The 21,648-nt window shown below is 42.9% G+C and overlaps 1 protein-coding gene across 6 annotated transcripts in view; it reads right to left on the reverse strand.

The window, feature by feature from the left end:
• Window positions 1–21,648, reverse strand: part of KMT2E (lysine methyltransferase 2E (inactive)) — a 78,743-nt gene that overhangs the window by 6,413 nt on the left and 50,682 nt on the right. For all 6 annotated transcript variants that reach the window (XM_039914000.1, XM_029077496.1, XM_029077497.1 and 3 more), the window contains 7 exons: window positions 8,490–8,654; window positions 6,827–7,135; window positions 4,378–4,632; window positions 4,017–4,161; window positions 2,407–2,660; window positions 1,360–1,416; window positions 574–1,140 (listed from right to left, as the gene is read on the reverse strand). In XM_039914000.1, coding sequence (XP_039769934.1) covers window positions 574–1,140; window positions 1,360–1,416; window positions 2,407–2,660; window positions 4,017–4,161; window positions 4,378–4,632; window positions 6,827–7,135; window positions 8,490–8,654 — 1,752 coding nt within the window. The remainder of the gene's footprint in view (window positions 1–573; window positions 1,141–1,359; window positions 1,417–2,406; window positions 2,661–4,016; window positions 4,162–4,377; window positions 4,633–6,826; window positions 7,136–8,489; window positions 8,655–21,648) is intronic.

The following is a 21,648-nucleotide window of genomic DNA, read 5'->3' on the forward strand; positions in this document are numbered from 1 at the left end:
TTCTTCTTAGAGTTATCTGATGCTGAATAACATGTTTGCTTAATCCAAAATATTTCAGGTATTCAAATAGATGAAATGCATTATTTCATAAAAGTGCATTGCAATTCTAAAATTACTAGGACTTGGTCCTCAAAATGGAGTTAGGTTTAGATGAGTTTTGATGTATGGATTGTATATAAATTTCAGTAACAACTTGTTCACTGAGCTTCAGAAATACACCAGAGGTTTAGAATAGTAAAATAATTGTGGTATTTAGTGGCACTGTACTAAATGCTGAGGGGGAATACAAGCAAATCTGGTTGGACACAGTCCCTGTCCCACATGGGGCTCACTGTCTTAATCCCCATTTTACAGATGGTGACTGAGGCAAGAGAAGTGAAATGTTTTGCCTATGGTCACACAGCTGACAAGGGGCAGAGCTGGAATTAGAACCCATGGCCTTCTGATTCCCAGGCCTGTGCCCTATCAACTAGGCCATCTAGACCACAAATTACTTTTTTTGTATCCATGCCAAGAGAGCAATGCCACAAAAAGTGCACTCTCTTTTTCAAAATATATGATAAATGCTGTCACCTTTTTCTTTTGTGGTGGATTCTGGGGTGTGCAGTTTCCATCCATTAAGTTGTCGCTAACGGTCCTTCCAAAACCAGATGCGATCCCCTCTTCTGAAGAACAGTAGACTGATGTTTCCATAAACATGCCTCTGTTGTCATCTTGCATCAGGCACTTTGACTCGCTTATTCGGAATCCACCTCCGACCTCTAACTGATGTGATGGTGTCAAGTCTCTTAAGTTCGAATTCACGGAAGAGAAGTTTACACCTGTTCTGTCAGGACTTTTAACCCAACAAGAATATATCGGGCCCCTTCCACAGTGAGCGGTTTCTAGCTGGCTGTTCGAATCAGTCCTTTCGTGTGAGGGGGTTTCCATGTTTTTATGCAGTGCACTTTGCTCAATTACATCGAGTCCCATCTGGAGGTCTGATACAGATTCCTTTTCTCCAGGGCACTGCCTGCTGAGTTCAGGCCTTGTCCTTGGGCTGGAATATCCAACAGTCTTTATTTCTTGCAGGCTTATTTCGGTCAAATTGGAATTTCTAAAAGAACCCAATGCTAACATGGTTGATGTTCTGTCATATCCCTGTAAAAAAAAAAAGGGAAGAAGAGATATATTATGCCAACAATGGACACATTCCCTCCCCTCAGCCCAAATAAAACCAAAAATACCAGGGCCAGCCTTTCCTTCCTTTTTTTAAATTTCAGGATTTACCAATAAATATTATCCATAATTTGGAGCATGAGACTACAGGGAGAAAATTCTACAAATTTACTGGAATAACATTTTTATGTAAGTCATTACCTCTTGACTATAAGCTCGCCTCTTAATTTCTGGGGAACTTTCCGGTGAGGAAATATTCTATTCAAAAGAAAAAAAATCATCATAAAAATGTGCTACTAATACCAGAAACAAAATTCACAATTACATGGTAATGAACAGTCCAGTAATGAACCCAGACATAATTTTTTTTTAAATATAATGCTCTTTGCACTTTGGCCAAGTTAACAATAGAAAAAAAATTACATTCATTTTCAAAACGATTCTTCCAGTTAAAACTTATCTTTCAACAAACTGCATAAGCAAACCCTGCTTTATTTTCACTCATAAAAGGTGGGGGGGGAGGGGACAACTGTAAAAATTCAAGTTGCGGTAATTATCAGGCTGAAGACTGTGGTGATTTCAACTGTGTAACAGGTTGACCTCAGATCTATCTGATCAACACTTTATGTACCAAATCCTCCAAGTCCCCCTTTTTAGGGAAGGAAATGTAGTTTCCTCTGAAACATGTTTCACTGATTCTTCCTGCAACAGACGGAAACTATTTTGGGTATGTCCAAAGGGCTCGACAAACACAGGTGCCACAGGAAATAACCGAATCATAGAATAAAAGTCCTTAGAACACTGGTTTAAAAAACCACCAAGCCCCACAGTAAGGATAATCTTTCTAATATAATCATCTGGGTTTACACTTTCTTGAAGACAGACTGAACATTCCGGGCCTCTTGACAGCTCGTTGTGGGCAGGGCATGTGTCTGTTAGTTATACTGTAGTCTTCCAAGCACATAGTACAGTGCTTTGCACGCAGTAAGCGCTCACTAAATACTACTGAGTAAACATAGCAACTCCTCTTCACCAGTCTGCACGGAACTCTCTCTCTACCGCTCCTTGCCAAAGTCTGCTTCTCCAATGCCGACATAACCTCAACCTGGACCTACTGGTCTGAAAGAGATGATAATGCTCCCAAAGCATTTTACTCAGCACCAGAGGAACTTAAGGCAAAGGTCAAATAGCTGGAAGAAATACTGTTGAATATCAAAAAGCATTCTCAATCCCACTTTAATAGCTCACCTCAAAGTGCATGGCATTTCCATGTAGACAAGGAGTCACAGGGGTAACTGGTGAATATATAGGTTTGTAACCATTCCTACAAGTTTCATCTTCTGATTTTACCCTAGGAGGAGTAGCAAACAAGGATGGGTCTGTGGCAGTGATATCTGCATGGGTCGGTGTGGCATATGGAGAAGGAGTAGGTGTGGAGGTTTCTGAATAAGCAGCATCCAGGATTTGATAGAGTCTTCGTTTTTTAAGTGGGGTAGTTAAATCTGTATGTAAAACAAAAGAAGAGATTTCTAGAATAGCCTACCTCCAACTTGATGCTTACATTCTCTTCTTCCAAAATGACAGTATCACAATGCTGTTCTAAGATAGTCCCTCCAACTAAAATTAATTTTCTTAGGACTTATTCTGATGAACTGCTCAAAAAAATAGTAAAATACACAGAGTTAAAGCTAACAGATATTAACATTCCCTAGGAGATAATCCACTTTTACAAGAGCACAATTTTTCATTCCATGAAACAAATTAATACCAGTCCATTAGTCCAGGACCTAAAATAACATTTCTCCTCAGTCATTAAGCGCCTGCCCTTTCAGGACAATCAAGCTATTTAGTCAGCAATCAACTCTAAAACCAGCTCTTTGGGGGTGGGAGTGGGAAAGAAGAGCAGAATTCAAGCACAAATCCAATAAGTAACTTCCCTCAAACTAATTTTCAACTTTGTTTTCATCAATTAATGGTAACTATTGAGTGCTTACAGTGTGCAGAGCACTGTAATAAATCCTTGGCCCAGGGGCTGGGGGCAGTACAATACCGGACAACTAGTAAACACAGTCCCTGCCCTTTGAGAAGTTTATAGTCTGGGGTGGGGGGAGAAGATATTAAAAAAAAATTTCTGATAGGGGAAAAGGTAGGCTATAAGGGTATGAATATAAGTGCTTTGGGGCTGATGGGGTGTGTGTGAAAATTAAGTGCTTATGGGGTACAGATCCAAGTACCTAGCGAAACAGAAGGAAGAGGGAGTGAAGGAAATAAGGGCTTAATCAGGGAGACCTCTTGGAGGAGATGTGATTTTAATAAGGCTTTGAAGGTGGGCACAGTAGCAATTTGTCAGGTAGAAAGGTGAAGGGAGGCCCAGGCCAGAGGCAGGATGTGGGCAAGGGGTGTATGGTGAGGTAGAAGAGATTCAAGTACAAAGAGTAAGTTGGTGTTGGAGGAGCCAAGTGGACGGGCTGGGTTGTAATAGGAAAGCAGCAAGATCAGGTAGGAGGGGGAGAGCTAAGTGAGTGCTTTAAAAGCTGATAGTAAAGAAATTCTACCAGATGTATAGGGGATGGGCAACCACTGAAGGTTTTTTGAAGAGTGGAGAGATATGCACTGAACATTTTTGAAAGGAAAATGACCTGGGCAGTAGAATGATGTACAGACTGGAGGCAGGGAGGTCAGCAAGAAGGGATATGAAAAATGTTTGGCTCAGTGTGACAGCAGTTTGGATGGATAAGAAAAGGCACAGTTTCAAGAATGCAAACCCCAGAATCATGCCTGAATGTGTGTTTAAGAAAGGCCTATAACAATCAGTTTCCTCAGTCTTTAAGTTACCATATTAAAAACAAGATACCTACCTTGTACGGAAGAGCCATCATGAAGTAACAGTGGACTTTTATTTTCACCATTAACTGTAGGACTTCTAGATCTTTCCTGACAGGGTGAATTAAATCTATCTATAATTGCTGTATTTTCTTCTTCCAATGCTTGCTTCAACCAACGCTGAAAAAGATCATAAGGAAAATTAAATCAAATTTCAATACCCCATTCACTCATTCAACTGTATTTATTGAGCGCTTACTGTGGGCAGAGCACTGTACTAAGCGCTGATCTGACGGATAGCCCAGAGAAGGCAGACTCCAAAAGCGTAATTGGCCGCTTCAGTATAAAAAGTTGGCTTCCTTCACATTTTTAAACTAACACTCATGAAATTTTTACCTTTTTGCAAGAGCCGGAAACATTTTCAGAGGGTTCTTTTCTCCTCTTTTTTTCTGAAAGGAATGGCGAAGTGAAGCGAATATAGTGCTTTGGAGTAGAATACACATGTGGGCTGTAAGAAAGACCTGGTAGAGAATTGAGTTGTGTAGCCAATACTTCGGGGTCTGTAGTTATTCGTAGAGGCCTTTCTGAAAGGCTGTCTGTAGGCTTTCCAGGCTTCTCGCTCTTCTCACTTAACCATTCATTGACCAAGTGCTAAAAAAGAGAAGGGAAAATGGGGTAAGCATACAAGAATGGTACACAGACATAACTAGTATTTTTCAATTTCTGGTGGAAGATCTTTTTTTCTCTGATAATATTTCATTATTTACTTGGTGAATTAAATGATTTGTGAGCAGCTCAAAATTAAGACCTAAACTGCTAAACTCTTCTGACCAAGTCACGACATTTCTAAACCAGTACTGTTCCCCTTTGAAAAGCTTTATCGTCCCAATTATTTTAGATGACGAGCTTGGAGGGCTCATGTAGGGAAGAGGAAACAGAGAATCTTTGGGAAGGATAAAGGTGAGGGAGGAACAGTGGACTTTGGATGGGGCAGTGAGGCAGTTGTGGTCCAAAAAGCCCCCAAGAGCAGAGTGGGGGGTGGTGTCAGCCAATCAAGCCCTCACCCTATATTTTGCCACACCTGAATTAATCACCTTTAGCATGCTTCTGAGGTGCAGGGAGGGAGGGAACGGGGCCGGGGGGGAGAACAAACAAGAAGAGTGGGGTTGGGAGACAGAGGGGAAAAGCTAGGAAAAGGAGAACAACACACAAAACTCCTGTGGACATCAATATTAAGTCATTTGTTTTATAGCTGAAAGGAGTTGAAAAGACAGACCAATGCAGGGACTAAAGACCCATTAAGTTTAGCACCAGGAAGAGCTACAATAACAAATTCCTACAACTGTTTTGGCCAAAAGTAGCAGGTTAAAACTTTTAAGCCTGCTTCTTTCCATTCCATGAGCCTAACATGGGATGTTCACAAAAATTGGTTAAGACTTATTTCTCCTCAAGAAAATAAAATAGAGGAGGAGCATGGCCTAGTGGATAGAGCATGGGTCTGGGAGTCAGAAGGACCTGGGTTCTAGTTCCGGCTCCACCACTTGTCCACTGTGTGACCTTGCGCAAGTCGCTTCACTTCTCTGGCCCCAGTTACCTCTTCTGTAAAATGGGAGATTGGTACTGTAAGCCCCATGTGGGACATGGACTATATCTAACTTGATGAGCTTGTATCTACCCCAGCAGTTCATACAGTGTCTGGCACATAGTAAGCACTTAAAAAAATACAGTTAAAAAACACACAAAAAAACCTAATGGGCTAAATGGAGCTCAGCTTCAAAGACACTGAAAAGTCCTTCATGATAGCATCAAAAGCAAGCACAGCAGAGGAATTAAGCCATTTGCTCGTGGAATGCTTGTGGAACGAGAAATGCTTCTCATTTCTCAGCTGCTTTTTGTTTAAGATTAATAACGCTGTAAACTGGTTCCTGTCTTCTCAAAATGAGGACTGATGTAAAGGACAAGTATTTAAACTTTAGTCTGCTTCCTATAGGATAAGCACATAAGCAACGGTGCAAGACTCAATGTATTTTTTCCTTTAGAAAAACGATAAAATGGATGATTTTTAAAATACTCTTTTCTTACACGGGCTAAGTGGAGAAGAACATGACAAAACTGTCCTTGCTAAGGATTTTCCTCAATTTCTGCACCTGACTGGAAGGAGAACCTTAACTCCATGTGTTTATTCTGTTGTCCCCATGAAAACTGTCAGTCTGTGCCCTAAGAAGCAAAAATTCTCCTCGGGTGGGTTTCTTAATTTGGGCTGTTTTATACCTCTTTCCAGGACTTGTTTACGGTCAAAATGGAAAAAGACATCTTCACTCTTAATGTTATTTGGCAGGTGCATCTAGTCTGCAGAATGCTGAGTACCTTAATTATCGAGTCCAGACTGAAGATATCCACAAATGTTTAATATTATTTATGAGAATTACTTACTAGATCTCAATCTGCAAGAGTATACGAAGAATGGATTTTATGTTTGACCACTTCAGAATTTCACAAGTGTACAGACTGTGAATGGAGGACTACTAACCAAGGAAAAATTTAACTGCCACACTGGCAGAATATTTTAAATACAAAAGAATGACATGAACCACCACCACAATATGAACCCATTTACTTTTCTGAAATCCTGAATATGTTTTGACATTCTGCTAGAAAAAGGAAAAATTATTGGCTTGTAATAGCCTAAGGTCTCTTGCAAAATATAGGAAATATATTAGAGGGGAGCAGAACATTGATTACTAGACTAGAAGACCATGACACTTGATTCAAGCCAACTGTACAAGAAAACTCTTTTTGAATTTCTACATCTCTCTCACAAACATACACACACACAAAATCATACCTTCTTTGTTTTGGGGTATTTTGTAGAACATTTATTAAGTGCTGGAGCTTCAGTTTCAGGGATGATTTCTGCTACAGCAGGTTCGGTATCAGGTTCTGCTGCTAGTGCAGAGTTCTCAGTTTCATTTGGTTGGGAAGTAACTTCCACATCTGGAGAAGAGGGCTGGATATCTGAACACATACTGACAGTTCTGTGTCGTCGGCGCTGCTGACCAATGTGAGTCCTGCTCCGAGAAAAGCTTTTTCTCTGTTTAGCTCTGTTTACTTTGGCAGGGGTTGGTTTGCTGGCAGTTTCTTCTTTTGCTGGTTCCTAGTTCAAAGAGTCACCAAAATAAGGATACAGTAAGGGCTCAAATTTCCACAAAAGGTTTAAGCCACTGAAATGGCCTCCGGGAAACCAATATTTGCAATCAATATGGCCTGAAGGTATTTCCATATTAACAAATTTCTAATTACTGCTGCCATATCTGCCAAAACGACAATTATCCCATCCAATGACTTTGAGGTATAGGTAATTCACACCCAAATATTTATCATCCACTATTAACAAGATTTTGTCTTGATCTGGCTGTCATCAACATTGGAACTTTTATTCGACAGTTATGATTCATTCAATCGTTTTTACTGAGCACTTACTGTGTGCAGAGCACTGTACTAAGCGCTTGGGAGAGTACAATACAGCAATAAGCAGATATGTTCCCTGCCCACAATGAGCTTACATTCTAGCACACGCTATTTTACTTTGTGACACTTTAGAAAAGGCTAAAACTAGCTCCAGTACCAGTCATAATGATATTAGTGCAATACACTGACCTAAACACTTGGGGAAAATACAATACGCAAGCACAAGATATGTCCACTGCCCACAAGGAGCTTATGCTGTATAGGGGACGGCAAACAAAACTATTTTCAAGCAGTGATATAGAAGTAACTTGAATGTGCAATCAAATATACCTACAAGCACATGTGCAGCAAATGGGTATAAATAAGTGCTAGAGGCAGGTAGTGGTTTGATATGATTTGGGGTACTGATAAAATCTTTCTTTCCCCAACTAATTTATACAGCTTTGAAGGTGGGAAGGGCTGAGTTCTGGAAGACTTGGGGCCAGGTTGCGGGGGTGTTTTCCAGGCTGGGAGACAGCATGGGCAAGGGGTCTGAGGTGTGAAAGTTGAGCTTGGGGTTCAGTTAAGAGGAGGGCAGGGTTGTAGTGCCATTAGACAAAGTGGAGAGAACTGACGCTAATGACAAGGTCTGAGGCGGAGGAAGCCTGGGAACAGTGAAGGGTTTTGTGGAGAGGGGAGGCTTGTGCTGAGTGATGTTTCAGGAGGGGGTCTGTGCAGCAGCATGAAATATGGAGGGATGGGGAGGAAAGGTGGAAGGTGACCGGCCAGGGAATTGATACACAATAGACTGACTGTGCTCTGAGGAGTTCTTGAACCAGGGGTCAACTGCTTGGGTCAAGAGAAATGGGTGGACCTGCTAACTGTAAGAGCAGAATGACCCTACAGTGCCAGGAATGATAGCATGACTATAGCTTCAGTTACTCTGGGGGGGTGTCATCCAAGATGGGAAAGTACACTGGATTTTAGAAGATCCAGCCCTATTTTGTAATTTCACTAAATCCAAGTCAATAAAAGAAACTGAAAAGGCAAGAACAAGATACCTGAACGAGCTCAGCTTCATTAATAATCTGGGCATCTTTACACTCGGGTTTAACTTCTGTTTTTGCTGTGCTGATTCTTTCCAAAGCCTGTTCTCTTCGTTTCTCTCTCTTTTCCAGCCTGGCAAAAGCTTGCAGAATAGCTTCCATTTTCCTTTCTTCTCTGGTCTAGATAATTGAAAATGACAATTTATCAATTGTTTATCAAAGGACATAAAACAAAACATCTATAAATTCAACCACAGTTCTAAATGACAGGTAACCCCCCAAAATTTACCCATAACTGTCCAATGGCATTTCAGACCCAATATCCAGCATTAGTATAGTTCCAGACAGGACCCCCACAAATAATGCTGATTGAAATAGAGGACGGTCAGGTAATGATAAGTATATGGCCATTATGAACACTGGACTTATCAAAAATTGCTGAATTACAGTATTCACACCACATCCCAAGCATGAGAACAACTGACTTACAGGATACTGAGCTATGTGGCTCTGAGGAACACACAGCCAAGAAACAAGTCCCAACTTAGTAATACTCAACAAGCTATTTCACCAGGGAAACATTCCAGTCACCCTACAGACGTCCAGGGAAACCTGGAGACAATGTTGATTAAACCAGCTCAACATATATGATTCTCCCTGAAAATGTGAAGCATGTACTTACATATTACTGGCCGGAACCCTAAGCAAGAGTAGATTGGTAATTCTATTTAGAATTATCTCAAAATTGGAACAGACTGTGTGATAAAAAAGACTATGTAAATTCACTGAACATTTTAGTAATAGTGGTGTTTACAAGCATTGCCTGTGTGCAGTGAACAGAACTAAGCAATGGGAATCTCTGTCTCTTGGCAGGGGAGGGGGAAGGTGTCATTTTCCATTTTACTTTAATCATTGACATTTCTTATTATTTTTATATGGTATTTGTTAAGCGCTTACTATGTGCCAGGCACTGTATTAAATCCTGGGGGTTAGAACAAGCCAATCAGATTGGACACAGTCCTTGTCCCACATGGGGCTCACAATCTTAATCTCTATTTTACCGATGAGGTAACTGATGCACAGAGAGGTGAGGTGACTTGCCCAAGGTCATGCAACAGCCAACTGGTGGAGTCAGAATTAGAACCCAGGTCCTCTGACTCCCAGGCCTGGGCTCTTTCCACTAGGCCACCTACTTCTCATTTACTGAGGGCTTACTCTGTGCCGCTTGGTTTTGGTGAATGCAATACAATTGGTAGACATGATCCCTGCTCCCAAGGAGCTTATAATCTACTGGGGAAAACAGACATTAAAATAAATTACAGACAGAAGCAGCAGCAGGGGTATAAGGGCATGTACATAAGTGCTGCGGGGAGTGGTTAGGGGTTTTAGATCTGAGTGAATAAACAATGCAGAAGGGAGGGATAATAGGGTGGGGAGATAAGAATTAGTCAGAAAAGGCTTCTTGAAGATATGACCAAAGTAGGGCTGTAGTGGGGCTTTGAAGATGAGAAGGTTGGTGGTCTGTAGGATATAAAAGGGGGCAGGGGAGAAAGTACCATGAGCAGTGAGTTGGCCACAAGAGAGATGAGAAAAAAGCAAAGTAGGATAATGTTAGAAGAATGAAGTGTGCAGGGTGGGTTTTAGGGAGAGAGAAGTGAGGTTAAGTACAACAGGGAGAACTGACTGAATGCCTTAAAGCCAAGGGTGAGGAGTTCCTGTTTGACGCAGACATATACGGACAATCACGAAGGTTAATGAAGAGTGGCTAGAAATGTACAGAATGATTTTTTGGAAGAACGGTCTGAGCGGGCAGAGTGAAATATGTGAGGCTGGAGGCAGGGAGGTCAGCAAGAAAACTGATGCAGTAGTCGCTGCAGGGTATGGTGAGTGCTCTGACCAGCGGGGCAGCACTTTAAATAGAGAGGAGGGGGCAGAATTTAGAGATTTTGGCGACAGGCTGTATATGGTAATAGACTCGATTTGTGGGTTAAATGAGAAGAATGGTCAAGGATAATGCCATGGCAGCGGGTTTGTGAGCCACGAAAGGTGATGGTGGTGGTGGTTGAAGAGTTAGGGGAAGGAGACGGTTTGAGTGGGAAGATGAGGAATCCCGTTTTGGACATGTTAAATTTGAAGGACTGGAGGGACATTCAAGTTGAGATGTCCTGAAGGCCCATGTAAGGAATGATGGCTATTAAGTTAGACTTGTCTAGTCTACTGAAGATGTACACAGGGAGTGCAAGGGAACCCTCCAGCTCCAAACACACATACCTACCTGCTACATGACATTTTTGATGTGGGGGACTGAAAGGAGAAAAGCATGCTATTACCCCTGTGACAACTTTTAGGGAGATAAGAATCAATCACAAATAGTATACAACTTCACACCACTGTAAGAGCTAGAAAGAATGCATGGAAATTGAAAACCTGGTCCTCAAGTTACTTCTTCTAGAAAGTAGCGTGAACACAAGAGTAAAGGGAAATAAGGCATCCAAATGGTTAAAGCCACTTTCACAGTTTTAAAATCAATTTACTCAATTGTAGCTTTCATCTACCTTCACTTTCTTCAAGGCGGATAAGAGAAAGTTTTAGACACCAATGATATAACACAGAATTAACTATTAAATTAAGACGAGCCTAATATTCTACAGTGTCTTGCAAATTATTTCCAGGAGTGATTAAAAAGGTCCTTGCCCTCAGAAGAGTTAACAGTTTAATGGGGAAGACAAGTGCACCAAAACTGCCTAACATCCAATAGAGAAGAGAGACAAATGATAAACAATTATACAATACAGCTAGACCCAATTCAAAGACAGGCTTTGGAGACTGTCTTTTGAAAAAGTAGTCCAAATCTGCCATGTCGTATAAACTGACCATGTGCTTCATCTGCCCCCAAAACAAAAGTGTTTTGCCACCATCGGACATGGATGTGCCCCTACAGTGATAAACTGCGACAAAGGAAAAAAAATGCTTTGATAAAGATACAGACAACTCATCACAGGAATACCAACATCAGATAAATGAGAAAATGCCATTTTAAGACTAGTTGATCGAGATGCCCACACATGGACATCGGTCTGCTTTGGATCGGCTGACTCATCAGCGGCCTACTTTTACTGAGTTAATGCCCCACACACCATCTTGTGTTCATCAACACCACCTTCCACACAAAAGAAAGACGACCCAGATGCACCCATGAACTGTCAGTGCCCTCTCAGCAACCCAGACCTCAAGGATGAGCGTGGATCACTGTCCCCATGAGGGAAATGGATTGGGTCATATTTACCCACTCCAAGCTCATTCTGACTGAATAAACCATTCCACCATTAAGAACCCTACAGACCACCAATACAGCTAAGCCTTAAGTTCCTGGAGAACAAAGACAGCTTTGCAGTGTTATCAGGGTAGCCCTATTAGATCAAGAAACTCCAAAAACAACAGTATCCAACCTAAGTTGAGAAAGGCCATCTTTCCATGATGCCGTCTAGTGGCAGTGGTCAAAGTGTTGTCTGTTGACAGGCAGAGTCACTCGGATTTGTTCGGGGTTGATGTCTCTAATGGAAAAGTCTACTTGCAGCAGATAGACAACTGCTCTAACAATATTACAGGTCCTTATGACGCAACCAAAACTGAGGTTTTCAAAAACTCACATCACGACGTGTACACTCCTGACAAGTGGTGGACCACCAAAGCGGAAGAGAACTTGAGCCTTCGCAGACTGCCAAACCAGGAACGGTCACACGTCCGTAGACGGAAGTGATCTGGACTGTCAGCTCATTGTGTGCAGAGAACGTGTCTACCAACTCTGCTAAGTTGTTCTTTCCCAAGTGCTTAGTACAGTGCTCTGCACACAGTAAGTGTACCATTGACTGATCTGTAAAGTAACACTGCTCTGCATGGGCCACCCCAGCTACCTCTTAGGAGGGGAGAGAGCTGCACCTCATCATTCACTCAGAGGACATTCTAGATAACATTTCTCAACACTGAAGCCTTTCAAAACAAAGAAAACCTTCCAACAGGCAGACAGGCACTCATGGTGCCATTCACGTTGAGCTCTACAAGCATGGAGGGATTGCCCTGCTTAAACAGTTAGACTCTCTCTCAACATGAGGGTCACCGGGATCAATCAATTGTATTTTTATTGAGCACTTATTGTGTGCGGAACACTGTACTAAGCGTTTGGGAGAGAACAGTACGACAGAGTTGACAGTCACGTTCTGGGCTCACAATGAGCTTAGAGTCTAGAGAGATATACCACATGATCTCCGATATGCCACCGTCATCACTATCTTTAAGGCTGAAGATCAGACGGTGGTAACTATGGAGACAACTCCTTGCCCTCCATTGCTGGCCAGATTCTGGACCAGCTACTAAAGAACAGCAGTGACTCAAGCAATCACAATTTGGCTTACTATAGCAGACATTATCTTGACACAATGTCCACCAGAAAAGGCACAGGGAGCCTTTTATATAGAGCTTAGAAATGCTGGTTGATCTGGGCTTTGGAAATTGCTTTAGTAAATCTGACTGCTCTGAAAAATTCATTAGGAATCCTAGACCACTTGATGTCAGCATGGTTGGCCGTGGGTATGGGATCTGAGCTCCTGGGCAGAGCTTAGATTCTGTGTCTGACTAGGAAAAAAAACCACTCACCAAAGACCGAGCCGTTGGCAGCTGAGGGTAACAGGACACCTACTTCAACTAAATGTATCTGGAAAACAACTAACTCTTGATATATGAGTCTCGGGTTACAATGAAATAACTCTTTTTGTTGGATTTTAAAAGAGCTCACAGATATTGGTATTCATACAGCATCATACATACGCTTATTCACTCTACCATGGAATGGTCCTCCTGACATATCACTCCCACGGATTTTAAGGGCAAAGTACATTTGTGTTAGGTAAGTTATCCAAGGATATATGGCAGACGCCTGGATAATGCTTTTAAGCCTTTGCTCAAGTATTTAAACTCTGTTGACTAGGCAGGTGCTTGGTCTCAAAAGTTTGACCTCAAATTTCAAGAACATTTCCAGAGTTAATTCATGTAATTTTGCAACATTTTAAAATTCCTGGAATGCATCTGGTTAGAAAGAAAGGCAACGGAACATCAGGAGAAACATCCTTCTTAAGGCCTTTAATTGCAATATCAATGAGTGTTCTGATTAAAAATTAGGTGTCTAAACAGACAATTCACTTTAGAGGAACACTTTACCACCACCAAAAAAAATATACTAGGGAAGGCTTCCAGGTCACTCCGGTGCTCCTTTTCAATCAACAAATGGGCAAAGTGCATCAAAACAGCCTCAGGGACTTTCTTTGAAGGTAAGAAAAATTTGGGAGAACTGGATTATAAAGAACTAACTACGCTTAAAGGATAGGCTAATTAGTCTCCTTTTTATTAGTCAAAACACTTAAAATATAACTTGAAATTAAGTTTTGAAAAGTCAGAAAATTTGGGGCTGACATGGGAGCTTCTGGACCCCTACCAGACTGGGCGCTTCCCCTACCTCGCTTCTCTCCTTCCCAGGAATCATAGGACCCAACAGCAAGTGGTTTGGTAGCATCCCTGGAGCCACAGAATTATAAGGACTCCTCCACCTCCAAAAACTAGTAGTCGTCATCGTGGTCGAAGTAGTAATGGCAATTATTGAGGGCTAATTTGGTGAGGGACACTGTATTAGGTGCTTGGGAAATTAAAAAAAATAAAGAAGTGATATGTGACCTGCTCACAAGACGGGTCCGCTATAATGGGGGAGCTGCTGGCTTTACGTTTTTAGGTGGCATTACTAATTTTATAATTCACTCTTTTATAGTTCCCTTTGATTGTTCTACGGGTCAGTTGCCCCCCGCCCCTTCCACGGGGCTCACTGTCTAAATGGGGGGAGAGGTGGAAAATCTAATTACCTTGCCATTGATCTACTTTGAGGTTAACAGCCGTGAGTAGATATTTCACTTCTAAACTTCCCATCCTGTGCATTTGCTCTTTGCACTTTGTAACCTTGTGTGAAAGTGACCAGCAGGGACAAATGAGGTCACATGGGGTTTGGACAAATCATGACTACAAAAATCAATTTCTCTGAGTGGGTTTTCATTCCTGAAGCTTCAGGATTGAGCATCCACTGTTTCTCATGAGAGACTCCATAACTTTTCTTATTGAGGGTCCTTCAGCATGCGATGGGCAACAAATAAACATCAAGGGTTTAAATTTCACTAACTAGAAAACTACAAAAATTGGATTTTTCCCAAATCAATCACATCAAAATTTACTCTAGCATAGATAATCTTTTCAAAATATGGCCAATATTCAACCATATTGCCCTTTCTTTGACCATTCCGTTCATTAATATTATTCACACTTGGATTGCGAAGCAGTGGCCCCACCAAAACAGCCAAGCAACCATCAAGACAAGAAGATCAAAGGCCACACTGATCCTAAGGAGGAACCGGTCAGGTATATCCAGATCCGGGCCAGAATCCAAGAACCTGTTTCTACCTTGTTTTGCTATTTAATTCCAAATATCGTATGTTCCAAAATGCTATCTCTCAGTAAGTCATTTTAGACATTTAACAACTCCTTGCTGGTCAAAGAGAGAATAAGGCCCAGTTCTTGCCTCAAAGGAAAGGCTTCTAGTTCCCATAGCAACCATAAAAATGGAAGAAAGATGGGAAATCTAGGTCAAGAGCCAGACCAAAGTTCATACTTCCTTAGAACAGGTTCCACAGCACAGGACATGAAGACATCTGGTGTGGCACACCTGCTCTTTTCCAGAAAAACTGTCTCTGCCTTACAACTTTGCCATTGTAAAGCTGTGTGGACCACAAAGAGTTTAGCATTCTAGAACTGTGGGGCAGGAACCCAGAAGTAGCAGAGGGACAACTGATTATATCACGGGGAACAAAAGGAGGTGCTGGGAGATGGAGGAAAGTTTGTTCTTTCCACCTTGAATATGTATAAATCTAAAGACTTGGCTTACTGAGTAATGTATGCATGAATTGGAGATGACTGAGAGGGTTAACTCAGCCAAAGGGTTCCTATCATGATTAGGAAGCCAAAAACAAAAACAAAAAACACAACAAAAACAGAACAAACCACGCATATCTCCAGTCTCTCACTGCTATTCAAACTGGGTATGTCAGGCTTTCAAATCTGAATTTCAAATCAATACTGTATATACTGTATATAATAGCAACTATTCTTTACAAGGCCCTGTAATAACATCTCACAAAACACAATTTCAGAATTCAAATTTGCCAAAACCAACCTAACTCCATGAGATGTGGTTCTCCTAGGTCCTTCACACCCGATTTATACAAAATTCAATGAACAGGTAATCAGAGAAAAAGGCTCAAAGGAAGAGCTGGCTGCCTTTCCAGGCCAACACTCTTAGGCTTTCGTGAGGAAAGTTCCTGCACCTGCCAAGGTGGATTTGGCCCTAAAGCCTAGGTGAGACCGAAAAATCATTTACACTAACTCTAAAGGGTAATCTGAATACATCTCTGCAGAGGCAAGCTCTGCTCCAGTCCTAGAACCAACTCCTGCAGGCTCAAAAAGCTGAGGAGGTTAGATCTTGGAGTTACCCTTAGGGCGCTGGGTGCTTCCCAGACAGATCACCTTGATTCAGACCATCCCAGAGACATCTTGGGCGGGGGGGGGGGGAGAGGAGGATAGGGGGGATATGGGGATATAGTGGAAGGGGAGTCAGAGAGCCACACGTTAGGGAAATGGGAACAAGACAGGGAAGGAGCCCGGCCACTGGAGACCGGAGGGCACCCAATGCCTGGGTCAACCCCCATCCTCCCACCCAACACTATAGGGGCAAACACCCTCCCTTGTAGAAGCTGACCAAACAAAACTAGAACATTAGGAGGATTGTGGCAGCACAGTCCATCTAATCAGTAGTGGACAGTTACTGCTACTATTGATTTAGTTTATCCCAGCCTGCCTCTTTCTTTTTTTGCAGGGGGTGGGGGGCTTCCAGTGAGTCAGGGCCTGTGTCTGAAATCTGTGTTTGCAGATTCTTCCTAGCACTTAGCACTACTCCCCGCATTGTAAGATTAATAAATGTTTACTGACTGATTTAAACACTGGGGGAAGGAAAGGGCATAATCCCAACATTTCTCCCTTATATAGTTTAAGTACACTCAAATCTGCCACTGATGCGTGTTTTTACTATGCACTGGCTAAGAACACAGTTAAGGAAGAGTCTTCCAACAACACATCTGTTTAGATATAGTGTGCCACGGTGCCCAAGGAAACTATTTCTGCAAATATCGGTGGTGCTGAATACAATACTAGCTATTCTCTTCAGTGCACAATTTTCAAAAAGATAAGCCCCAGGTTGGAGGAAACATGGCTATTTTAAAATATATGTTTAAAAAATGAAATAATGAAAAATACAAGACCTTAAAAACATAAACCTGAACTTCTGACAATGTCATACAGGAGCAACTTCAAAGGGCATGTCATTTTCCAGAGGGCAACTACAAGGCAATGGGAGGTTCTACATAAATTTCAATATTAAAAATCTGGATTAGACATTCATGTTGCATCCAAAGATGCAGTCTTGGATACCAGAGAGTATGTGTTTCTCCATATTATCCCATCGTAGTACACTTTGAGTGAGCAGAGGGGACAGAGGGGGATGGTGGTGAAGCGCCCCTGCTGCCAATGTTCAATTTTTTTTTTTATTTTTTCCAATGGTGGGAGGCGGTGAGAGGGAAGAAGCCTTCAGTATTTCAGTAGGCCTATGGTATCCCCTTTCAGGTTGGCACCTGGAGAGTTTCAGGTACTCTACCAGTCTCAGCTAGGGGAGGGAGAGTCATGCAGAGGCCTACCCATTCCATTTCTAGCTTCGACAGTGGCTAGCGAGGGGAAGGCAATCAGCTACAAGCCAAAACTCACCTGTGCTGGGCAGCAGCACCACAGGAGAGAGTCGAGGGAGGAAGAAGGCAATGGCAAACCACTTCTGTATTTTTACCAAGAAAACTCTATGGAGGTGACTGTAGATGGAGGTGAGGTGCTCTGGGAGGGATGTGTCCGTGGAATCACTATGGATTGGATATGACCCGATAGCATAAGGCAAGGGTATTTGTTAAACGCTTATTATGTGCCAGGCACTATACTAAGTGCCGGGGTAGATACAAGCTATTGGACACGATCTCTGTTTTCTATGGGGTTCAGTTTTACTCCCCATTTTAGAGATGAGGTAACTGAGGCCCAGAGAAGTGAAGTAACTTGCCCAAGGTCACACTGCAGGCAAGTGACGGAGCCAGGATTAGAACCCAGGTCCTTCTGAATCCTGGGTCTGTGTTCTAACCACCAGGCCATGCCACTTCTTTTTTAAACCAGCTGTGACCCACCCTGCTTATGCTTGTGGGGTTAGCCAGCTTTTCCCTGCCTGAAGGTCACTGTCACCAGACTAAAAATTGTGCGGAGTCATTGGCTCTACTCCTACCTACCTAGGACTTTGCCCCCAGGCAGCTCAGACCCTGTGCTGCTACCGGAGGTACCCACCTGAGAAACAAAGACACGAGCCTTGCTACCGGAGGTACCCACCTGAGAAACAAAGACACGAGCCTTATGCGTCTGCCTTAACATTAGCGGTAGGTCTGCACTCTATTTTCATGGATCATTACTCTAATCGATGGCAGAGCACTGTGAGAGCACTGGAAGCAGACTGTACAATAGAATCGGGAGACGTGATATCCCTGCCCACAAAAACCTTAAAGTGCTCTTCATAACTAGTGTTCACTTTCTAATATCTTTAAGTTCCCGCTTTTCCATTTTCTCCTACAGATAACTATTTCCTGCTCCTTTTTCCTCATTAGCTTTTGTCATCTTCAGCAACCTTGAATGAGGACCCCTTAGGACTCAGAAGACGACGGGAGTTTTCAGATTTGATTTTAGAACAAGAAGGAAAAGAACCTCAGGCTACAGTTCCTTATTACTGACAAATGTCCATTATTTTTCATTCCTAAGATTGGGGGCAAGAAGGACCCAAGAACCCACTTTAATTTTGTAAAATATGGGCAGTGGAACCAGAGTAGGAAAAAAGCAGCATAGGTAAGAAAGCAGGACTAGTGGGTGGCTCAGGAGAAGGGAGGCAGAGCCCGACACTTGATCACTTGGTGACCCTTTGGGTCTTTTATTCTCTCCTCCTTGCATCCCTCTCTGCATGTCGGGGTCTTGAGAGAGTACCAGGGGAACGGATGCCAACCCCCAGCCACTCTTCCACACATTAGGGGCCAGGGTCCAGGCCAAGAAGAAGGGATAACGACATTCTCTGAACCCTTCCCAATGACTTGGGGGATCTGGGACTCCCCAAGCCCCCTTGCCGGTCCCTGTTAGCACACTCTCATCCAACCCTTTCCTAATTCTCACACCATGTCTCCAACCCCAGCCAAGTGCCACCAGTAGAACCCCTGCTCCATCACATGAAAGCTTCCTTTGTCCTTGACCTGTTCCTGATCCATCCACTGCTCCTCCCCACAATTACTGAAATCTGACCCTCCCTCAGATGAGCCAGTCTCTCCCCTGCCGCTCTCGCCCAAGGGAGCCTCCTTTTCACAATCACTCAAATGAATATATTGAGCACTTACTGTGTGCAAAGCACTGTCCTAAACGATTAGCACTTTACTCCACATCAAACAGCAACTCCATACCGTTGGTTACGAAGCATTCAATCAACTCTCTCCCTCCTAGCCAACCTCACTCATTTCCTACTACAACCAAACCCACATGCTCTGCTCCTCTCAATTATCTGTACTTGTTAATCCTTTGCCTATGTTCTTCCTCTAGCCTGGATCTCCCTCCCCCTTCATAGTCAACAGTCATCCACTATTCTCCCCAACTTCAAAACCCTCCTAAAATCACATCTCCTCCAAAAAGGCCTTCCTAGGCTAAGCCCTTTATTTCCTCTATCAACCCTACCCTCTGTGTCAACTATGTACTTGGCTGTGCACACTTTAATACTCACCTCAGCCCCACAATATAAGTATTATAAATATAAATATTCTTACCATCCTAACATTTCCCGTGTCCTTAGTCTATTTTAGTATCTGTCTCCCCTTAGAGGCTGCTGTACTCTACTTTCTCTGGGCTCAATACAACACTCTGCAGGCAGCAAGTATTCAACCAATACCACTGATTAACAGGCTGGTCCTGGTTTGGGGAAGTGGAGTCTGAGTCAGGTCACTTCCCCACACAAACTCCTGGTGAGACTTGGGTAGCCTCAAGCTGGGTCAGGTAACTCTTTCACTTGCCCATTTAGGCCTTTAAAAGAGCAATGATTTCACATGGCTTGGAAAGACTGAGTGGCTAAAGAGCATTTTCAAGTTCCCCCAGTCCCTTTAAAGCTCAAACAATGTCCTGCTCGTGTAAATGGACAGAGGTAAAGACGGAAGGAGATGGCAGAGTTGAAACAGGGCCAGAAACAGGGAAAACATAGGGGTGGAGGGTGAGGGGTAGAGAAAGCAAGAAGGAAAAAAAGCATATTTAGAGGGTATGAGGAAAGGAAATAGAAAACTTCAGCCTCTCTAGCACCTCCCTTCAGTTCTTTCTAAGTTTAAGTCGCCTAGAGCTCTCTTTAATTTTAAGAGGGCTACATTCTTGGTCAGTGGAATCTCATGTGGCAGGGCAAATCCCAGGCTACTATGCAAACAACCTGAAAGATGCCCTAGGGTTTTGGGGGAATCCACTGAATTCTAATAGGGCCTTGCACTTAACTAGTCTTACGGAGCAGAGGGGACTGAAAGAAAGAGCACAGGCCTGGAGTCAGAGGATCTGGGTTCTAATCTCTCCACCGTCACTTGTTGGCCATGTGACTTCAGGCAAGTCATTTCACTTCTCTGGGCCTCAGTTACCCCATCTGTAAAATGGGATTGAGACTGTGAGCCCCATGTGGGATATGAACTGTGTATGTCCTGACTACCTTGTAGCTACCTCAGAGCTGGGTACGGTGTCTGGCGTATGGTAGATGCTAAACAAATGCCACTTTAAAAAAAAGACAACTGCTGGGTTTCACCTATGTCCTGGGGCCACTAGAGAAAGACCCACCATGTACTCTCTAAGCCACACAACAAGTGTTGGAGGATGTTTCCTGCATTGGTTTCCATCTAAGTAAAAGCAGCAATAATATTTATGAACCACTTACTGTGCACAGAGCACTGCACTGTACTGAGAAACAGTGTGACCTAGTGGCAAGAGCCCAGGCTTGGGAGTCAGAGGCCGTGGGTTCTAATCCCAGCTCCACCACTTGTCAGCTGTGTGACTTTGGTCAAATCACTTCACTTCTCTGTGCCTCAGTTACCTCATCTGTAAAATGGGGATTAAGACTGTGAGCCCACGTGGGACAACCTGATTACCTTGTATTTACCCCAGCTCTTAGAACAGTGCTTGGCCCATAGTAAGTGCTTAACAAATACCATTATCATTATTATTATTATTCATTCAATAGTATTTATTGAGCGCTTACTATGTGCAGAGCACTGTACTAAGCGCTTGGAATGTACAAATCGGTAACAGATAGAGACAGTCCCTGCCCTTTGACGGGCTTACAGTTATTATGATTAGGAAGAAGGGAGAATGGGCATTTTATCTCTATCTTCCAGATGTGTGACACAGCAGATGAGTGGTGGGGTCAGAACTCGCACCTGGGTCTCCTTCCCACTACACCACGATAAAGCCAGGGCTTCACTCACACCTGGGCCTCAGAAAAGAGTCCTGTATATAACTTTTGGGTTGGAAGAATTTGGACTGCCAAGCGAATCATCATCAACCTAAGGGAAGAAGAGCTGTAGCTAACCCTAGGGACTTCCCTCCTTCAGGAGGCTTCGCCAAGTAATTTCTCATTTCCCCTGCTTACATCCCCATGGCCTAGACAGGGCTTCTATAAGTATAACCTCCTGTAGCATGCATCCTGTTACTTAACCCACTAGCTCAAGTGCATTGACCCTTTTAACTGTCTGACCCTCCTACGAGATTGGAAACTCCTCTGAGAGTAGGGATCATGCCTACTAATTCGATCAGACTGATATTGATATTGACCTAATCATGGACTATCAGAATTCCCCTCTAGACTATAAACTCATTGTGGGCAGGGAACGTGCCTACTAATTCTGTTATACTGTACTCTCTCAAGTGCTCAGTACAGTAAGCACTCAGTAAGCGTTCA

Source organism: Ornithorhynchus anatinus, chromosome 13 (assembly GCF_004115215.2).
Source record: "Ornithorhynchus anatinus isolate Pmale09 chromosome 13, mOrnAna1.pri.v4, whole genome shotgun sequence".
Taxonomy (NCBI): domain Eukaryota; kingdom Metazoa; phylum Chordata; class Mammalia; order Monotremata; family Ornithorhynchidae; genus Ornithorhynchus; species Ornithorhynchus anatinus.